Source organism: Malaclemys terrapin, chromosome 13 (assembly GCF_027887155.1).
Source record: "Malaclemys terrapin pileata isolate rMalTer1 chromosome 13, rMalTer1.hap1, whole genome shotgun sequence".
Lineage (NCBI taxonomy): Eukaryota > Metazoa > Chordata > Testudines > Emydidae > Malaclemys > Malaclemys terrapin.
The window spans coordinates 27,188,670-27,210,847 of NC_071517.1; the positions used below are offsets into that span (position 1 = coordinate 27,188,670).

The 22,178-nt window shown below is 46.0% G+C and overlaps 1 protein-coding gene across 1 annotated transcript; it reads left to right on the top strand.

Annotated features, from left to right (window-relative positions):
- Positions 1-637: 637 nt before the first annotated feature.
- LOC128848268 (E3 ubiquitin-protein ligase TRIM39-like) lies at positions 638-16,807 on the top strand. The gene is given in 9 exon segments (XM_054048165.1): positions 638-1,082; positions 4,863-4,958; positions 5,828-6,058; positions 6,387-6,409; positions 8,520-8,635; positions 11,151-11,210; positions 13,813-13,941; positions 15,523-16,008; positions 16,011-16,807. Coding segments are annotated over 9 exon segments (1,692 nt in total). The 5' UTR covers positions 638-665; the 3' UTR covers positions 16,145-16,807.
- Positions 16,808-22,178: the final 5,371 nt, after the last annotated feature.

Genomic DNA, 22,178 nt, shown 5'->3' on the forward strand with positions numbered 1-22,178 from the left:
AGGGCTCTGCTTAGATAGAAGTTGCTAGAGTCTCACCTAATCACAAGCTTCCAGGAGCTGGGGCTCTAACAAACACATCAACTGTCATGAAACTCATGAAAAAATTGTGAGGGTTGGCAACACTGCACAAGGCCCTTTTACACCGAACAAGAACAGTCTTAGTATGAATGAGAATCAGTCCTTGGAAACACTCCAACTTAACCAAGTTTTTAGCCTGTGAATTTAATAATTTCCTTCCTTAAACACACAGACCCTGCTTCTGCAAGTTCACCATCACAGGTGGACATTGGTGTCTTTGTGAAGCCCCAGTGACCTTTCACACCACACAGGGGGCTGGTTGCAGCACCAGACCCCTAGTGGTTTATTTTTCAGAAAAGCCTTTGGGGTAGGGTGACAAGACAGCAAGTATGAAAAATCGGGCCGGGGGTGGGGTGTAATAGGAGCTATATAAGAAAAAGACCCAAAAATTGGGACTGTCCCTATAAAATCGGGACAGCTGGTCACCTTACTTTGGGGCTATAATGTTATCAACTGGCACCTTCCAGCTCAGCAAACAGCATGAATCAGTGCCAGGTAGGGAAACGCCCAGTTGTTGTTGTTGCAGGAGGGGCATATTTCTGAGCTTAGGAAAGTGAAACTTACATTTACACTGTCCAGAGGGAGCCATGGCCGCAGAGAACCCCGTGGAAAGTCTCCAGGATGAAGCTAGTTGTCCCATCTGTCTGGAATATTTTCAAGACCCAGTGATTACAGACTGTGGGCACAATTTCTGCCGAGCCTGCATCAGCCTGTGCTGGGAGGGACCTGACACAGAAGTATCCTGCCCTCAGTGCAGAGAAACTGCTCAGCAGAGAAACCTCAGGCCAAACAGGCAGCTGGCAAATGTTGTAGAAATAGTCAAACGGCTGAGTTTCCAGGCAGGAACAGGGTCAGGAGGAGAGAGTGTGTGTGATGAGCACCAGGAGCCTCTCAAACTGTTCTGTGAAGAGGACCAAACCCCTATCTGTGTGGTGTGTGACAGATCCCGGACGCACAGAGCTCACACTGTGGTTCCCATAGAGGAGGCTGCCCAGGAGTACAAGGTAGGGAACTTCTCTCCTGCCTAATGAGAAATAACTTTGAATTTTAGTTACAGGTTCATTTAATCCCAAGTTGCCAGTCACACATACATCAATAGCTGTAGGAGAGAGAGAGTATCTGCATCATTCAGCTCTGTAAAGAAAAAATGTATGAAAAATTATATAGCAACTCCTTGATAAAGGCCTCAGGCCCAGCAGGGGAGATGAGGTTTCTCACTGGGATTCTGAATTCTTGTTTTGCTCCATGAGGGGTTAAAATCAGATGCCAGCCTGCACTAGAGGAGGTCACTGTGCTAAACTATGTGGACCCTGAGCACCCTGAGTCCACACACAAAAGGGCTCCAGACAGCACAGGTACATGCTAAACACCATTGGGATTAGACTGGATAGCAGCAAAACTAACCTTGGAGGAACTGTCCTGTGCCAGTCTGAACTGTTTTATTGTGTATGTGGGCAAGGACCAGCCAGAGTGGTTCCATTAGTCCTACACTGCAGCCTTTTGAAATCTCCCAGAATCCACTGCTTCTGGGCACTTTTCCAGGGACTCTGGGGTACATATACAGAGGGCATTGCCACTCAAAGTGTTAAGAACAGCACTAAGTCAAACTCCAGCCGTTCTTAACACAGATCAGCACCTCTAGTGGGGTTTGCTTTAGTGCTTAAGCAAGTTCTGCCCAACCAGTATACTCCCCAGGGGTTCAGGGCTGAAGTTCAATGGTCCTGTGGTTTGTATCACAAAGTAAGCTAAAACTTCTCAAAAATAGATTTATTTGTTCCCCATCGTGGCCCATTAACACCTAATATCCGGGGACCAACACATATACAACAGTGCATACAACATCTGGGGTTTGTATCATTGTGTGAGTTAAACCTTCTTAAAAACAGGGTTTGTATCATTTTGTGAGTTAAACCTTCTCAAAAACATGTGACTCCAGTTTCTTGCTGGTTTAACTCTATGGAGAAAAAGGACAAATAATTCAAAACAGTCTGAATATAAAACACTCCCTGTCTCTGTTAATGAGGTTTCATTTCCTTGGTGTCCTTGATGTCATAAACCTAGCAGGGTTGACAGTCACCGACAGAGTCTTGGATCTGACATGGAAAAACATACCCCTCCCCCGCAAACACTCTCAAACTGAAACCTCCCAAATCATAGAATCATAGAATCTCAGGGTTGGAAGGGACCTCAGGAGGTCATCTAGTCCAACCCCCTGCTCAAAGCAGGACCAATTCCCAACTAAATCATCCCAGCCAGGGCTTTGTCAAGCCTGACCTTAAAAACCTCGAAGGAAGAAGATTCCACCACCTCCCTAGGTAACCCATTCCAGTGCTTCACCACCCTCCTAGTGAAAAAGTTTTTCCTAATATCCAACCTAAACCTCCCCAACTGCAACTTGAGACCATTACTCCTTGTTCTGTCATCAGGTACCACTGAGAACAGTCTAGATCCATCCTCTTTGGAACCCCCTTTCAGGTAGTTGAAAGCAGCTATCAAATCCCCCCTCATTCTTCTCTTCTGCAGACTAAACAATCCCAGTTCCTTTAGCCTCTCCTCATAAGTCATGTGCTCCAGCCCCCTAATCATTCTTGTTGCCCTCCGCTGGACTCTTTCCAATTTTTCCACATCCTTCTTGTAGTGTGGGGCCCAAAACTGGACACAGTACTCCAGATGAGGCCTCACCAATGTTGAATAGAGGGGAATCATCACATCCCTCAATCTGCTGGCAATGCCCCTACTTATACAGCCCAAAATGCCGTTAGCCTTCTTGGCAACAAGGGTACACTGTTGACTCATATCCAGCTTCTCGTCCACTGTAACCCCTAGGTCCTTCTCTGCAGAACTGCTTCCTAGCCATTCGGTCCCTAGTCTGTAACAGTGCATGGGATTCTTCCGTCCTAAGTGCAGGACTCTGCACTTGTCCTTGTTAAACCTCATCAGATTTCTTTTGGCCTGTCAAGGCTGTATCCCCACTTTGAACTTTAGGGTACAAATGTAGGGGCCTGCATGAAAACTTCTAAGCTTAACTACCAGCTTAGCTCTGGTTCCGCTGCCACCATTTCAATGGATTCCCTTCCTGGGAAGCCTTGAAAAACCTTCACCAATTCCCTGGTGAATACAGATCCAAACCCCTTGGATTTTAAAACAAGGAGAAATTAACCATCCCCCCTCCTTCCTCCCACCAACTCCTGGTGAATCAAGATCCAAACCCCTTGGATCTTAAAACAAGGAAAAATCAATCAGGTTCTAAAAAGAAAGCTTTTAATTAAAGAAAAGGTAAAAATCATCTCTGTAAAATCAGTATGGAAATTAACCTTACAGGGTAATCAAACTTAAAGAGCTCAGAGGACTCCCCTCTAGTCTTAGGTTCAAAGTACAGCAAACAAAGATAAACACTCTAGTAAAAGGTACATTTACAATTTGAGAAAACAAAGGAAAACTAACACGCCTTGCCTGGCTATTTACTTACAAGTTTGAAATAGGAGAGACTTGTTTAGAAAGATGTGGAGAACCTGGATTGATGTCTGGTCCCTCTCAGTCCCGAGAACGAACACACTCTCAAACAAAGAACACAAACAAAAACCTTTCCCCCCCCCCCCCCAGATTTGAAAGTATCTTGTCCCCTTATTGGTCCTTTAGGTCAGATGCCAGCCAGGTTACCTGAGCGTCTTAACCCTTTACAGGGAAAAGGATTTTGGAGTCTCTGGCCAGGAGGGATTTTATAGTACTGTACACAGGAGAGCTGTTACCCTTCCCTTTATAGTTATGACATGGCCCAATCCTCTAATTTGTCTAGGTTCCTCTGTATCCTATCCCTACCCTCCAGCGTATCTACCACTCCTCCCAGTTTAGTGTCATCTGCAAACTTGCTGAGAGTTCAGTCCACGCCATCCTCCAGATCATTAATGAAGATATTGAACAAAACCGGCCCCAGGACCGACCCCTGGGGCACTCCACTTGAAACCGGCTGCCAACTAGACATGGAGCCGTTGATCACTACCCGTTGAGCCCGACGATCTAGCCGGCTTTCTATCCACCTTATAGTCCATTCATCCAGCCCACACTTCTTTAACTTGCTGGCAAGAATACTGTGGGAGACCGTATCAAAAGCTTTGCTAAAGTCAAGGAATCCACTGCTTTCCCCTCATCCACAGAGCCAGTTATCTCCTCATAGAAGGCAATTAGGTTAGTCAGGCATGACTTGCCCTTGGTGAATCCATGCTGACTGTTCCTGATCACTTTCCTCTCCTCTAAGTGCTTCAGAATTGTTTCCTTGAGGACCTGCTCCATGATTTTTCCAGAGACTGAGGTGAGGCTGACTGGCCTGTAGTTCCCCAGATCCTCCTTTTCCCTTTTTTAAAGATGGGCATTACATTAACCTTTTTCAGTCATCCGGGACCTCCCCCCATCGCCATGAGTTTTCAAAGGTAATGGCCAATGGCTCTGCAATCACATCCGCCAACTCCTTTAGCACCCTCGGATGCAGCGCATCCGGCCCCATGGACTTGTGCTCATCCAGTTTTTCTAAATAGTCCCGAACCACTTATTTCTCCACAGAGGGCTGGTCATCTTCTTCCCATACTGTGCTGCCCAGTTCAGCAGTCTGGGAGCTGACCTTGTTCGTGAAGATAGAGGCAAAAAAATCATGGAGTACATTAGCTTTTTCCACATCCTCTGTCACTAGGTTGCCTCCCTCATTCAGTAAGGGGCCCACACTTTGCTTGACTTTCTTCTTGTTGCTAACATAATGAAAATTATCTGGAAAATCATTTCTGTTTCTTCAGGAAAAGATTCAGGCCCATTTGGAGATTCTGAGGGAAGAGAGAGAAAAGCTTCTGAGATTTAACGTGACCGGAGAGGGGAAAAGCCTGGAGTATCTGGTAGGTGTCTGTTGTTATTAACTTGCAGGGACTTGCAGTGGGCCATCAGTTTGGAGGCTGGTTTCGTGACCCACCATCCAGACAGGTGGAGGGCCCATGGCTCCCTGTGCCTCTTTTACACAGGCTGGGCTCCAGCTTCCAGCCTGTCTGTGCGGGCTGGACCTCGGGGAGAAGAGAAGGGGCAGAGGGCTGGGCCTGTGGTGAAAAATGGATGGGCCAGGTCCCTTGGCTCCTCTTTTTGGCTGCACCTCGTGGGACATCTGTTTGTAGGCAGCTTCCTCTGTGACCTTAGGGAATGTGGGCTTTGTATTTCTTCATAAGCATGGATGTCTGTGTTAGAATCCTGTGTCTTTGCACACATACACACACGAGCCCTGAAAAACCCTCTCTCAGGAGCAGGGCCACATCATATTCTGTAGAATCTAAACTTCCATTCCAATTAACGAGTTAATTTCTAGCCCTTGTGTCTTTCACAAAACTCCTCCCAAGGTGAGCAGGCTATATCCTGTGCAGTGCTGTCTGCCTGAGTCTGCAGGCATTTCTTGCATTGTTAATTATTTTTCTCCCCTCACATCTCTGTTAATGTAGTGCTCAGTCCTGCCAGCTGCTCCTCTGGGTCTGGCTTGTCACAGGCCTCTGATAACATAGTGTGCTGACCATGTCAGACGTAGAAACAGCCCATGAAAAAATGTTAGGGACAAATGGGAAAGTGTTAGAAAATCCTCTCCCTAGTAACCACAGGGCATAATCATGTGTTAGACATCATAGAGTTTTCAAACAAATTCTCTCTCCTGTACAGTCAGCACTCCATGAACGGACCCTAGACTCTTTCTCTAACTCTTACCTGTCCTTTCTTTTTAAAAAAATAGATACAGACACAAAACAAGAGGCAGAAGGTTGTATCTGAATTTCAGCAACTGCGGCAGTTTCTAGAGGAAGAAGAGCAACTCCTGCTGGCCCAGCTGGAAAAACTGGAAAAGGAGATTGTGAAGATACAGAATGACAATGTCACTAAAATGTCGGAGGAGATTTCCCGTCTCAGCGACCTGATCAGTGAGCTGGAGGAGAAGTGTCAGAAGCCAGCCAGTGAATTCCTGCAGGTGAGACTGAGTTAGCAACATCCCTGATCCAAACACAGGGACAGGATAGCTCCAATGCCAGGGCACTGGAGACCAGCAGTCAGAGATCACAGTGTAATTCAATGTATGCATTGCTGAAATGTGAATTATTGTTTCGCTTTGAAGAATTACAGAATCATTTATATTACATTATTAATTATATTATATTGTATTATATTAGCTCAGCAAATCCATGTCCCTAGGGCCAAGGCAGGGCCTCTTTTCCCCATATCCGCAAAATCCCTTCTCTGGGATCCCCAGTGGGCAGTATTTGGGACTAAGATTGTTTTTCTGTCTCTTTCTCCTCTAGGATGTCAGAAGCAGCTTGAGCAGGTATGTGGCTCTATTTCGCTTCCCCTCATTCTTCACGATGCTGTGAAGGGCTTGGAGAGTGTATTGACTCTACATTTCATAAAAATATAAGAATGGCCATTCTGGGTCAGACCAGTATCTTGTCTTTGAACAGTGGCCAATGCCAGGTGCCCCAGAGGGAATGAACAGAACAGGTTATCATCAAGTGATCCATCTCCTGTCACCCATTCCCAGCATCTGCCAAACACAGGCTAGGGATACCATCCTGGCTAATAGCCATTGATGGATCTATGCTCCACGAACTTATCTAGTTCTTTTTTCAACCCTGTTTGCGTCTTGACCTTCACAACACCCTCTGGCAAAGAGTTCCACAGGTTGACTGTGCATTGTGTGAAGAAATACTTCCTTTTGTTTGTTTTAAAACTGCTGTCTATTAATTTCATTTGGTGACCCCCTACTTCTTGTGTTATGAGAAGGAGTAAATAACCTTCCTTATTTACTCTCTCCACACCAGTCATGATTTTATAGACCTCTATCATAGCCCCCTCTTAGCTGTCTGTTTTCTAAGCTGAAATGTCCCAGTCTTATTAATCTCTCCTCATATGGAAGCTGTTCCATAACCAGAATCATTTTTGTAGTGCTTTTCTGAACCTTTTTTGAGATAGGGTGACCAGGTCTGCATGCAATATTCAAGATGTGGGCATGCCATGGATTTATATAGAGGCAATATGATATTTTCTGTTGTATTATCTATCTCTTTCTTAATGATTCCCAACATAGTTTTTTTGACTGTTGCTGCAAATTGAGTGGATATTTTCAGAGAACTATTCACAATGACTCCAAGATCTCTTTCTTGAGTGGTAGCAGCTAATTTAGACCCCATCATTTTATAAGTATAGATGGGATTATGTTTTCCAATATGTATTACTCTACACTTATCAATATTGAATTTCATCTGCCAAATTTTTTGTCCAGTCACCCAGTTTTGTGAGATCCTTTTGTAACTCTTCGCAGTCTGCTTTGTACTTAACTATCTTGAGTGGTTTTGCATTATCTGCAAATTTTGCCACCTCACTGTTTATCCTTTTTTCCAGATCATTTTTGTATATGTTGAATAGGACTGGTCCCAGTACAGACCCCTGGGGAACACCACTATTTATCTCTCTCCATTCTGAAAACTGATAATTTGTTCCTACCCTTTGTTTCCTATCTTTTAACCAGTTACAGATCCATGAGAGGACCTTCCGTCTTATCCCATGACAGCTTACTTTCCTTAAGAGCCTTTAGTGAGGGATCTTGTCAAAGGCTTTCTGAAAATCTAAGTACACTGGATCCCCCTAGTCCACATGCTTGTTGACCCCCTCAAAGAATTTTAGCAGATTGGTGAGGCATGATTTCCCTTTACAAAAACCATGTTGACTCTTCCCCAACAAATCATGTTGATTTATGCATTTGATAATTCTGTTCTTTACTATAGTTCCCCAGGGCGCTGAAGCAAAATATATGGGGCAGGGTCATATTCTGAATATAATTCCCATTTATGCATTTAATCCTCACCCTTTTACACAGGACTCTTGAATTATCTATTCAGTGGGAAAGATTGGCCTATAGTATTTCGTAGAGATGTTACATCCCTGGGGAACTGGCTCCCTCAGAATCCTGAGGATACAATATGGCCCTTTCACCTCAAGGCAGTGGTTACAATCATGCCCTGGACAGCAGGAATAAAGAGTCTTTACCATCTCAGGACTGTTTGGAGATTTGTGTGGAAGGAGCTGGGGGGTCGGGGGACACTGAGGTTTCAATCTAGTTCCTGAAAGAACAATCCGATAACCCTGTGCACACGAAATAAGGGATCATACCAGTATTAGTGCATGGAGGTGAAGGAGTGACTTGGTCATGAAGACGTGATTCCTCTTTGATGTCCAGATCTGCTCTGTCCAGACATGAAGAATATTAATGGGGCCTTTGGTGGAAGGTTGCACTGCCATGGCCAGTCTGTGCCTGCTCTGAGGCTGGGAGAAGTGGAGGAATTCTAACTCCAGGCCCATAAGAGCAGCAACTTCCACTAGCAAGGAATTATAATGAGTCACTAAAAGAAATATAATACCATGAAATTCTCTCTCTCCAGGTGTGAGAAGGGGAAATTCCTGCAGCCAGTGGAGATTTCTCCTGAGCTGGAAAAGAGACTCAGTGATTTATCCCAGAGAAATATTGCTCAAATGGAGATTCTGTGGAAGTTCAAAGGTACTGAGAAGGATCTAGGAAAGGAAACCAGGGTGTGTCTCTGGGACTGTGGGTGGAGATGGGCTCTGGCCAACTGGTTCATAATTAGATTATGTACCTATTTAATAACAAGTGGAAAGCAGACAAACTGAGCGATGAAGTAAGGGCCCAGGTGCTAGGATCTCTCAAATAGTTTCACTCTGTAAACTTTGGTACAATCATTAAGGTAAAAATATACAAAATTTGGGGTACCTCAGTTTCTCTCTCCCAACTACAGAACTACAGGGCACATACTCCAAAGCTGTTTAGCAGTCCCACATGCAGCTGGAGTCAGTAGGATCTGCAGGTGGCCATTACCAAGGAGCTCCAGGCCCCAGGTGCCTAAGGCCTTGACTACACTACAGACTTTTGTCAATGCAAGTTACACCAACAAACAGCCACTGCTATAATTAAACTACTATTGCATGTCCACACTGTGCTCCTTGTGTCGGCAGAGTGCATCCACAATAGCAGCTTTGTATTGACACAGAGAGCAGTGCACTCTGGGTAGCTATCCCACTGTGCAACTGGCCACAAGGTGCTCTGTGAAGGGTTTGCAATGCCTCATGGGGGCAGGTACAGAGTCACATGATGAAGGTTTCTCAATCTCATTGTTCCATGGGCATCCTACCATATTGCCATTTTTCAACTGCTCTGGCAACCTTCACCCCAGCCATCTCTGTCAGAAAGCTTGGATCCTACACTGCTGGTCAGTATTGTGCTTGTATTGAATACAAGGCTATAGGAGGAGCCCAATGGAGGGGCTATTCGGCTGGAGGATGCCTTGAAGGAGCATTTTAACACTGAGCCACAGTAATGTGTGTTGCTGTAGTGTGCTGAATCTGGCATTGTTTGTTTGCACCGTGCTATGAACCTTGTAATGATTTCTGTGTGTGCCTGAAAAGTTACACATCTTAAATCACTTTTTAAAGTAACGCTTGATAATATGACCAAACTAACACTGTTGAACAGTAATACAAGAAGTCCACAGAAGTGTGTGTTTGTGTGGGGGAAGCATGTGTGACAGTGTGTGTGTGTGTGAGAGAGAGAGAGAGAGAGAGAGTGTGTTGGGTGTGTGTGTGAGAAACTGTGTGTGTGGAGTGTGTATGTGAGAAAGAGAGACAAATTGTGCATTGGGGACTTTCTGGAGCTTTGAAAGGGGAGGGACACATGTCTACATAGCTAGATGAATGGCAGCAGAGTTCAAAACAGTGAGCACAGCGGTCATGGTGGGCATTGTGAGATACCTTCCGGAGGCCAGTTACAGCAACGTAACAAACACGGTGTCTACACTGACACTTTGTTGATCTAACTTTGCTGCAAAAATCTCTATGCCTCTCATTGAGGTGGTTTTATTTGGTCAGGAAAGCAGGAGAGTTTTGTCAGCAAGAGGAGCATTGTAGTGTGTACACCTTCACTGTTTTGTCAATGAAAGCTGCGTTTTGCCAACAAAACTATGTAGACAAGGCCTAAAGATTGGCACCCAAAATTTAAACCCTCAATTTAAGGCCACTTTTTAAATGTGGACCCTGCTCACCATTGTGCTCTGGCCCCATATGGCAGCTTGTGTGGGCTAAACGGGCTGTAGTGAAGGTGTAAACCCAGGGGAATCCCCCCAGCACAGGAGCCTCTTGTGCCTCCAGCTCCTCCACAGCAGCTGCAGGCACAAGGAGCGTTCCTGGGAGAGCAGGGAATACAGTGGAGTTGTTGAGGGCTGGGCAGAGCAGGAAGGGATGGAGCAGGAATAATGGGGTGTGACCCAGGTAAAGCTGTGCCTTTGACACTGCCTCTGGACCAGAGGTGCAACTCAGGCTGGACCTCCGGACTTTCGCAGCCTGTGCCAATGTCTGCACTGGCTCCGGCAGCTACTGAATAGGAGAACTACAAACTGTTTCCTCCATCCCTTTACCAATGCAGGGGTGAATGAAGCCCATTGAGCCAATTCTCTCCCTGACTCAGTTTCCAGATCTATGAAATAACTTTAATATTATTCGTGTTTCAGACTATGCAGAATGAAAGCCCCATTGTGCTGAGCTCTGTACATATACTGAGTAAATAGACCCAAAGAGCTCACAATTCATGCTCCTCATCCTGAAAAGCCTCAGCATCCCATTGATGTAAAAGAGACCAATATTTGTAAAGTTACATTAATGCTAGAATCTTTGCAGAATCTGGCCTAGTTTATGACAAAATGCAAAAGGAGAATGAGAAACCAGTTGGGTCTGGAGGATGAAGGAACAGGAAATCTGTCTTCCACATAGTGTCTCTTTGGGTGGTTCTGGGGCTTAATGGATATTGGTTCTGTTGATTTGAGATGCTTGAATGAAAGAGAAAATAGTATGATTCATATTAGCCTTTGTTAAAAATTTGGGTGTGTTTCTGTCTCTCTTCAACTGTTTTTCTCTCATAATTAAAATACAATTATGTCAATTAAGAGTGAGGATGTCACAAATATGACAGCATGAAATAACATCGATCTTATCCTTTCCCCCTCCAGACACTCTGCAATCTGAACTGGAGACAATAAGAGGGAAATCCTTAGGATCACACAGACCAGGTGAGACTTCAGGTGGAGATTATCATTAAATAAAGAGAAAAATCCCATGAAAACATTTTCATGAACTTGTAGATAAATGTACAAACCAAACCAACACTGACCATGAAACCCCCCCCCCATAAAAATAAAATTAAAAACATAAAATACTAAGAGATCCTAAGCTGAAATCACACAAACAATCCTGATACCATCTTTAGTGTTGAGTCCCTGCACCCACTAATGAACAGAAACACTCTCACTGACCAACAAACACTCTGAGGCTATGCCTACACAGTAATGTAAGCGTAGAGGAGTTGAGTCAGCTGACCTCTTGTTAGGGAATCCTGGGCTTGAGCATCAACATCATTGCATTTTAACTCTAAGTTAAAAATTTTCTGCACTGTGGGAAAACTCTACTGCCTACCCTGTTTCCTAACTATGGTGGTGCTATTGATGGGACTCAGGTGCCTATAAGGAGCACATGACTACATACACTGCATAATTAGCTCATTTGGCAGCTGTCTCCATTTGAGAAGGCGTTATACTGAATTACCATCTAATTGGATAATTGGGTTCTCCAGCTCTAGGCTCAGTCACATTGGCAGAAAAATGCCTCTGTGCCTGTTCTAAGGATAATTAGGACATCAGTCTCCAGGGTGTCAAACTATTAAAATGAAACTTTGTAATTCTTAATTTTTCAAATAGGAAGATCAATGAAGGTGTGTGGGGAGGGTTTGCTTGCTTTATTGATTTTTTTCAGTTTGTTTGGAAGTTTGATATAAAATGAAGGTATCAGAGGGAAAACACTCACACATGCAAATCTGGCTGCTGCTTGCTGCAAAGTGGTAAAATACATGCCCAGGGCTTGGGGTGCAGTTTGTTCCAGCAACCCTTGGGGATCCCTTATCCCTGCTATCACCACTGAGGAGAATTTGTGGCACTGGCTCCCACTGATCACCCTAACAGTGCATGCTGCCCAGGTGACCCTGAACCTGCAGCTGCCGGGGGGCCTGGAGTAAGGGCCAGTGAGCAGAGCAGGGACCATAGCAGCTGACCTGCAGGGAGAAGGAGTGGCAGAGCTCTCCGCTCAGTATGGCTGGGGGAAGGATGACCCACCTGCTAACTTTGCTCCCTGCTCCAAGCAAACTCCATGCAGCAGTGAGAAGGAGCTTCCACCACCACCATGGGAGGAGCAGGAAGGGGGACCTCTCAGCCAGGTAGTAATGCTGTGTCTGGCATGCTATGCTGGCTGCCTGCAGCACAACTCCTCTTCCTCCAGGAAGTGTAGGATACACCCAGAAGACTTCCAGGACCCAAGTCAAGCCACAGATGCATGCATATAGGAAACCAATAGGGCTTGGACCCTAGGTCCCAGTTTAACATGGGTTCTGACCCTCCAGACCTGCAGGGTCCTGGGACTCTGGATCAGAGCCCTAGATTAGCATATTTGCAGTGTGGATGGAATGGGGGTTTGGCTTGAGCCAAGGCTTAAATTGCTGTGTAGATAAACTCTCACTCACCAACACAGAAATGTCATTAATGCTGACCCTGGCATTTCCATACATGTCTAAGCCCTTTAAATATTAAATTCAAAGAATTGCCACATTTCTTTTCTTTCCCCTGTGTGAGGGGCTCTCTCCGATTGCTCTTCACCAGCATCCCATCTTTCTCTTCAGCTGGGCTGGGCTGAGATCTCCCGTTTGAGTTACTCACTTTTTCCTCTGTTAGAGATACGGTCCCTTTGTGATGTTGCCGCATCCTCCCTTCTCTCTGGGCTGGGGAAGAGGCCACTCTCTGGGCTGGGGAAGAGGCCACTCTCTGGCCTGAGTGGATCATCCACAATACCCATCCCCTTCTCTTCTCCCATGCCAGGGAGAGAAGGACAGGCTCTGTATAGAGCTTCCTGCAGGTTTATATCTATTGCCTCCCTCCTCTAACTCCCCTCCCTGTAACTTCAGGTTCTCACCTTCCTCTCTTATCCTCAGAGGAGAAGCTCCAGCAAGAAAAGAGGGAGATGCTATTTGCATGTACTGGGACAAGGTGGATCTACACCTACCTGAAACTAAAGGCCAGCCCCCTCAACTAAGGGGGAGAAACCATGAAGCCCAGGCAACAATGGAGTATTTGGGACAATGAAAGAGAAACCAGGATAATGAGGGAGCCAGAAGGGGACACCAAGCAGAGAACCCCAAACAGCACCCATTGCTCCTCAAAGATGGGACAAAGAGTGGACTAAGGAGATGTGGACTAAGGAGTCAGTGAACACTGCCCAGAGGAACTGTGCCTGGAGACATGATTTAAAAAGGGAATGGATATAGACCCCACAGTCTCAGAGCGCCTCTCCCCCCCCCACAGATTTGTCCTCCTACAGTGATGTGTAGCCATCTTGACCATCACCAGGAGGAGATTAATAAGGAGGCCTTGCCACTTTCTGAAGTCACAAATGGGGTGTGCATACATCAGGAGGGGCGGGGAATATTGCAGCCAGAACCTTAGTAAGAGGTTCAGGAGGAGCTGGAAGAGGGGCTGCAAGCTGATACACCACCTAATATCCCCAGTGGGCTGTGGAACAAAAGTGAAGTAGAGGCTGGCCCACCAGGGTTCCTCACTTTCTCTCTTGTAGGTCCCGCCACTTGGGGTCAGGATGGAGCACAAAGGCAAGGAAGTGGATGGTGTGGAGCACGAACATGTACAGATGTTCTCGGGAACTGGTACAGAGGTGGACCAGCTGGATGTCCTGCAGCCAATACAGGTGGCATGTCAAAGGTGGCAGGGGAGGCTTGTGGTGCAAGGGGCGATGATGAGTTACAGAGGGCCAGCTGTGAGGGGTGGGTGGGAAGCACCTTCCTGGTTGAGGAAAGCAAAAGTCTAGATTGTCCTCACCTTCTGGAGCACAAAAGAGGGGACATGCAGGGTGGGCAGCCCTATGCACTGGCTGAGCACTGTGGGTTCCATCCAGTCCCTCTAGTTCTCTGACTTGGCCTTATGAGAAGAGGCTGAGGGAACTGGGATTGTTTAGTCTGCAGAAGAGAAGAATGAGGGGGGATTTGATAGCTGCTTTCAACTACCTGAAAGAGGATGGATCTAGACTGTTCTCAGTGGTACCTGATGACAGAACAAGGAGTAATGGTCTCAAGTTGCAGTGGGGGAGGTTTAGGTTGGATATTAGGAAAAACTTTCACTAGGAGGGTGGTGAAGCACTGGAATGGGTTACCTTTGGAGGTGGTGGAATCTCCTTCCTTAGAGGTTTTTAAGGTCAGGCTTGACAAAGCCCTGGCTGTGATGATTTAGTTGGAAACTGGTCCTGCTTTGAGCAGAGGGTTGGATTTCTGAGGTCCTGTCCAACCCTGATATTGTATGATTCTATGATCTCTGGGATCACACCCCCAGGGTGACCTCTGGGGGAGTTTGTCCTTCCATTAACAGAAAATGCCCATGAAAGCAACTCTCCCGCACAGCAGTAACCAAAGACATTCACACTGCCCAGCCCTTGAGCCACCTTAATTGTGACCTGAGAATTTGTATTGACATTGACAAGCCTTTCTAATATTACCTTCAGGGTGGTCAGAAGCGAGAGCCTCCTGGTTGTCACACCCTTCCCCATTTCACCTGGCTCTTCTTCAACATCCTACCTGTCCTTTGGGTAGGGCTGGGCTCTGCCACTGCAGGTGCTTTGTGGGATTGGGGAGATGGTGTCTCTCTAGTGCTGCCACCTGCAGCCCTCTCACCTCTCTGGGCTGGGGAAGGGGCTACCCCACCCAATGGCACCTCCTGCTTGCAGCTCACTGACCTTGAACCACTGACTCTTCCCCCGTGCTGCATCTTCATCTCTGCTCCCAGGCCTGGAAGTGGAGGATGCATTTATGGGAGGAGACTCCCTCTCGGATTTAAAGTTGGTACCTGCCTCCTCAGGACTCTCCTAATTACAAGCTTTTGCTACCTTCCTTGCCAAGTCTCTGTTGTTGGGAATGAAGCAGCCCCCGCTGGGGAGTAGGGAGCTGCAGCCTCTATAACCAAATGAGAATGTACAGAAGTGGATCCCATTACACTAGGGTGACCAGATGTCCCAATTTTATAGGGACAGTCCCGATTTTTGGGTCTTTTTCTTATATAGGTTCCTATTATTCCCTACCCCCTGTTCCAATTTTTCACATTTGCTGTCTGGTCACCCTACATTACACAGGCTGAGGTACTGCCATGACAGCTCGGCTCAGGCAGTTCCCTGGGATCCAGGACTGTCCCAGCCAAAGCAGGGATGTTAGGGATTGTGAGAAATGGTCCCAGACTCCCCCAGGGCTGAGCTCTGCTCCTAACGCTCTGACTCTCTTCCCAGTGAATGTGACTCTGGATCCAGACACGGCTCATCCCCGACTCATCCTGTCTGAGGATCGGAAAAGTGTGAGATGGGGAGACACATGTCAGCTTCTGACCACCAACCCTGAGAGATTTGACTCTTGGGCTTGTGTGCTGGGCTCTGAGGGATTCATCTCGGGGAGACATTGCTGGGAGGTGGAGGTGGGGGACAGAGGATTCTGGGCTGTGGGAGTGGCCAGAGAGTCTGTGAGGAGGGAGGGAGAAGTCAGCTTTAACCCTGAAGTGGGGATCTGGGCTGTGCAGTGGTTGGGTCTGTTCCAGGCTCTCACCTCCCCTGCAACCGCCCTGCCCTTTAGCCAGGTGCCCAGGAGGATCCAGATTTGTCTGGACTGTGAATGGGGCCAGGTGACATTTTTTGATGCTGATAACAAGGTCCCAATCTTCACTTTCCCACCAGCCTCTGTCCCTGGGGAGAGAATCTACCCCTGGCTCTGGGTGGGGGCAGGATCCCAGCTCAGACTGTGTCCCTGAGACACAGGGGGTGGAATATTGCACTGGGGACCCTGAAATCAGCCTCTCGAGCCTTAGAAACTCCAGTCTTTATGACCCTGGAGTCTCATGTCTGGACTGTGAAACCATAGAAAGAAGCGAGTGATCGAGATGGAGAAGCCAATCTCATTGTCCAAGGAACTGTTTAGACTGTTTGTCACTATCTTCTATAGTCCAGGAGGACTCTTGGGATCTTCAGTCAGACAGTGTCACTAATACATGGGGGGAATAAAAAAAATGGGCTTCCCTAGCTGCAGTCATGCTAGTCTCTATGACCCTGGAGGACTCCCCTGTACCCAACCCTCTGGTTCATAATTCCATCTCCTCCCCCTCCATCTCTGCAGAACCAGGGGTTGTGGGAGGTGGGTGGGGTGGAGTGAGGGAAGAACCCTTGAAGCTGCAGCAGAAGCAGAGGGTCACTGAGGGGTAGGCAGAGATGTGGGGTTTTTGAGGGAGAATTGCCTATCAAGCTATCGGCTCAGTTTCGCAATATATCCTAGCTACTCAACACTCAAACCTAATCCCTAACAATTTGGGAAGCCTGGACCGTCAATTCCTCAGGCATGCCAGAGACAAGGCTGGTCCTCCGTCTCATACTACTAGGTCTTCAGGGAAGGGTGTGAGTATGCTAGCTTTAGTAGTCTTTTAGAATAGAAATGTTACCACCAGGGATCATAGAATTGTATTACTTCTTTGTGACTCTTTGTTTTGTAGCATTTATGCTTCTTTCTTTTATAATAAAGATCTTAACGAGTTGGTATTCTCCTCAGTATAAGTGTCCTCGCCACATACCCCGAGAGTCCTCTCACGATATTGAACTCTCTGTGGTCTCCATCCCTGTAGCCTGAATTGGGACAAGAACCTAAATTATCTTCTGATCACATCAGTGGTGAGCCATAAAATTCCGGTTAACACTGCAAAGGTGTGGGAAAGATTCCCACACATCAGCTATTCTTTTTACGTGACAAATCTGAGGACCTGTCCCAGATTGAGGGGTCACTAGAGGAGGTTTTGGGGAAAAAATACAAAAATACAAAAAATATACAAACAGTGGGATCTAAATTAGCTGTTACCACTCAAGAAAGAGATCTTGGAGTCCTTGTGGCTAGTTCTCTGAAAACAGCTGTTCGAAGTGCAGTGCAAGTCACAAAATTTAACAGAATATTAGGCACCATTAGGAAAGGGATAGATAATTAAACAGAAAATGTCATAATTCCACTATATAAATCAATGGTATGCCCACACTTTGAATACTGCATGCAGTTCATCACCCTCATCTAAAAAAAAAATTGGAACAAGTACAGAGAAGGGGAAACCAAAATAATTACGGGTATGGAACAGCTTCCATGTGAGGAGAGATTAAGACTGGGACTGTTCGTTTTAGAAAAGAGACAACTGAGGGGAGATATGATAGAGGTCTATAAAATTATGAATTGTATGGAGAAAATGACTAAGGAAGGGTTATTTACCCCTTAACCTAACAGACAAACTAGGTGTTACCCAGTGAAATTAATAGGCAGCAGGTTTAAAACTAATATAAGGAAATACTTCTTCACACACTGCACAGTCAATCTTTGGAACTCATTGCCAGCGGAGATTGTGAAGGCCAAAAGCATATCTGGTTCAAATAAGAATTAGACAAATTCATGGAGGACAGGTCCATCATTGGCTATAAATCAAGTTGGTCAGGGACTCAACCCCATGCTCTTGGTGTCCCTAAATCTCTGACCGCCAGAAGCTGGGATCAGACAAGAGGATGGAACACTCACTAAAGTGCCCTGTTCTGTTCATTCCCTCTGAAGCACTGGGGCAAGATGGATCATTGGTCTGAACCAGTGGCTGTTCTTATGTTCTGAAAAGGGTCTGCTACCCTCTTGGGCTACCCTTCCATCCGGCTCTGCTACAGAGTGCCAATTCTCATTAGAGATGGTAGGGCAACCCCCATTTTTTCATGTTCTCTCTCTCTCTGTGTGTGTGTGTGTGTGTGTGTATATATATATATATACATAGATCTTCCTACTGTATTTTTCACTGCATGCATCTGATGAAGTGGGTTTTAGCCCATGAAAGCTTATGCCCAAATACATTTTTTAGTCTCTAAGGTGCCACAAGTACTCCTTGTTCTTTTTGCTGATACAGACTAACACGGCTACCACTCTGAAACCTGTCAGTGGGTCCTGGTGCTTGTCATAACAACAGAGAGCGCATAGTGATCTGGATAGACAATCCAATCCCATTGCAGCCCTCATCACTCAGTCTGCTTGTCACTATTCTCTATGGCTGTGAAGGACTCTAAAAGGCTGCTGGGTCAAAGCCTGAGAGAGGGATACTCAGGGAAGGGGATGGCAATATGGTGAATGGAGAGTGATACCTTGAAGACACTGGGGAGGGGAAGCTGCTGTGGGGAGGAGCTACAGGAGGGAACTGGAGACGATGAGCTGACTGTTGGGGAAAAAGAGAGAAATAAACAGAAATAGGAAATGAGTGCTGGAAAAAATGATATATAAAAGTATTGATAGAATGAAAGAAAGGGAAAAGGAAACAGAGCAAGAGAGAGAGATTTACAAAATATTACAGCAAGTGAGACTGTCTCTCATTTATCCCATGGGAAGCCTTTTAAGTGCTTTAAAATCTGTTCACAATATTCGTGGTAATTTTCTGGTTCTTAAAAATCCCTCTTGGCTCCTTTTAAGCCCGAGTTACTTACTATAAATAAAATATTTTTTTAATTCTTTTTTGTTCCACTTTAATTTTCCATTTGAATATATTTTTGGGGGTAGGATCATGGGATTTAGTACTCCATGTTGTTGTGTTACCCCAGCACTAGTGGGGACTGTGCCTGTCGCTATGATGAGAGTATTGGCTTTACAATGACAGGTTGCTATTCAGCCTGTCTGGGTTTATACTACATATAATCATGTAAACCAGGAACTGGTCAGTGTGCTCTGGAGGGAGCCCTCCTGGTCACTATACTTAGCTTTCAAACGTGCCAGAGTTTGACACTAACAAGCAATTTATGTGATGAATTGCTGAGATGTGGAACAGCTGCAGTTCATTGTTGCATTTCACCCCATAAACTACAGATAAAATTGTTTATAAACTCTGAGCCTGTTTGAGATGTTTCCACATTGTGTGACTAAAACAAACCATTAAAATCAGAAACAAAGATTTTTTTTAAAGAATACAACAAAGAAAAAACTCACACTGAACTATATAATGTTCCCTTCCCTGGCTCAGCTACAGAATTTGAATCATGTCTTTTCAGATACCCAATGCACACTCCACCATTTCAGCTCTGGAAATAATTGCTGTGCTGTTTATAGACCAGCCACTAGAGGGGGACTTGACACTCACTTTGCCAGTGGGTTACACAAGTATTTGCTGGTCATCAGTAGAACATTTGCTAACAGGGGCTGCTAACAGGGAGTTTTGCAAGGGAGTTCTCCAGGTGAAGGAGGAGCAAATACAGCACCCTTTGGGTAAGTGGCTGTCTGTAGTGTGTGTTTGTGCTGATGACAGACAGACTGCTACCCGAGGGTCACTAATCACTTGTGTTACTGCGGTCCCAACATTCGACTTCCCCACTTCAAAGTGATTAGCGACCCTCTGGTAGCAGTCTGGAGTTGCCAGCTTCCACACCGCAATAACCATGTGCTTTTCCACTGATAGGACTGCTCTCATTTTTGTGTACTCACACTACTGTGCTGGGGTGAGCTCCACACACAGTTCCAGGAAGGTGGCTTTCCTCATATGAAGATTCTGCAGCCACTGCTCCTCATCCCAGATCTGCATAACAACGTGATCCCACCACTCAGTGCTTGTTTCCCGAGCCCAAAAGTGATGGCCCACCCTGTGCAGCTGCTCCGTGAATGGCAAAAGTAATTGTATTTCATCCCTATCCATGTCACCCATCAGGTCAGGCAAGTCTGAATCCTGTTCGGTAAGGAACTTTATGATTAACTGCACTGCCATCTGTGATGTGTTAATGATAGTTAGCAGATCACTGGAGAGCAGTGTGGGTTTCATCCTTTCACACACACATGGCTGGTGGACAGTGAAAAAGGGCCACTGAAAAATGCCATGAACTGAAGCTGGAAGACCATGGAATACTGGGACAGAAAACAATGCATCATGAGATGTTGAGCCTACATCCATGATGAGCTACAAGCCATTCTGCCAACGCAGAAGTCATAGCGGCATAAGGTGGCGAGTAGCACTGTAGGATATGTAAGAAAATAAAAAGGGCAAAATGGAGGAGCAGAACAGGGAAGAGGGTGAGAATTGTACCTATGATTGCAACTGCCCCCTTCCAACCTGGTCTCAGGTTCCTTAAAACTCTGGCTCCCTCTGGTCCCTCTTCTTGGCCTGGCAACTACTTCTGTTCCTCTGCCACTATCATCACTTCTAGCAAAGACTTGGCACCCTGCAGAGAGCAGCCAATACTGGAGCTCCTGCCCCCATACAAGGTCCAGGATAAACAGAGAACTCCAGTCTGCAAGACTCTCTGGCCATTTGTCCATCCCAGCTGCAGGAGGCCTGGAAGCATCTGGGGAGTGGCTGCCTAGGACCAAGAAAGGGAAGCCAACTGTGATTGGAAGGAAGCTCTGTCTAGAGATGCTCTTAGGGATGCTAGTAGTTACACAGGCTGCTCTGTAACTGGCTATAATAACAGGCCACATAGAATCATAGAATATCAGAGTTGGAAGGGACCTCAAGTTGCAGTGGAGAAGGTCTAAGTTGGATATTCGGAAATATTTCCGAATTATTTCACTAGGAGGGTGGTGAAGCACTGGAATGGATTACCTATGGGGGTTGTGGAATCTCCATCTTTAGAGGTTTTTAAGGCCTGGCTTGACAAAGCCCTGGCTGGGATAATTTAGTTGGTGTTGGTCCTCCTTTGAGCAGGGGGTTGGACTAGATGACCTCCTGAGGTCTCTTCCAACCCTAATCTTCTATGATTCTATAAGCCCTTGTATCAGAGGCCTGGTATGAGACAGGACCTGCTCATAGAATCTGTCAAGAACAGGGATGATATTGTAGAAAAAAAACATTCCTAAGAAGTGCTAATCACAGAGTACTCACGCAAACACATCCCAATATCAAGTGGTAGCAGAACATCCCGATATCAAGGATGGTACAAAAACATTCCTCAAGGATAACAGGAACACACTGACCCCTCCTAAAAGATAAGATCAGGATGACAATACGTAATAGAGATGCTTTGATTGAACCAACATATACATATAGCCATGTCAGGGGGCAGTAACTGTGTCAGAGGGGCAGTAATAACTTGTTTGTTTTGGAGTATAAAGATGGATCACAGAACGAGTGTCTTTGTCTGGCCTAGGGAGGAACAGAAAGTCCCGCCATTCACTGAGCTGGTCCACTGTTATGGGGATACTTGTATTACTGGTCTGATGGAGTCTGCAGTATACTAGTACTGTGCTATATCGACAGTAAACCTGGCTGGGTGCCTTTGAACCTTAATGGATCTTGTGGTCATTGGGTGGTTCGCTCAAGGTCTGCCATGCCAAATGTCTGCGCAGGACTGGGGCGGTACACAGAGGGAACACACACAGCCAAACATCTGTCAACATCTAAGTACACTGGTGACCTACGACCGCTGATCTGGTAAATAAGCGAGCTGTCCTCTGTAGGAATCATGATCTAACATGACAGAAAACCAAGCTAGGGAACTCCCTTATCCCCTCCCCGCAAATCCCCACAGAGTAAAATTTGCACCCGCTTGATTGCTAGCAAGGGGGGCCCATATGCATTTAAAAAACATAGTGTAGAAGAAACATGGAATGAAATCTGTAAGGCTAGGGCAGAGACTGTAGCCTTGAAATGTAGAATATTGCAAACTATAACCATGGCTGTTAAATGGTTAAAACAACATGCCACAAAATTGGCAGGGCAAGGAGCAGAAACAAAGAGTTAAAACAAGCAGGAGAAGTTACAGAACCCTGGAACGTTCCCACTCCCCTTGCAGGGTGACAAGCAGTCCAGAGACAGCAAGCACTGGAACAGAATAAAACATTGGAAGCAACTGTAAAAAAACTACAAAAAAGAGATGTGCCATCCCCTGTTATAAATACTTGTCATTAACAGCAGGCTTCAGGTAGC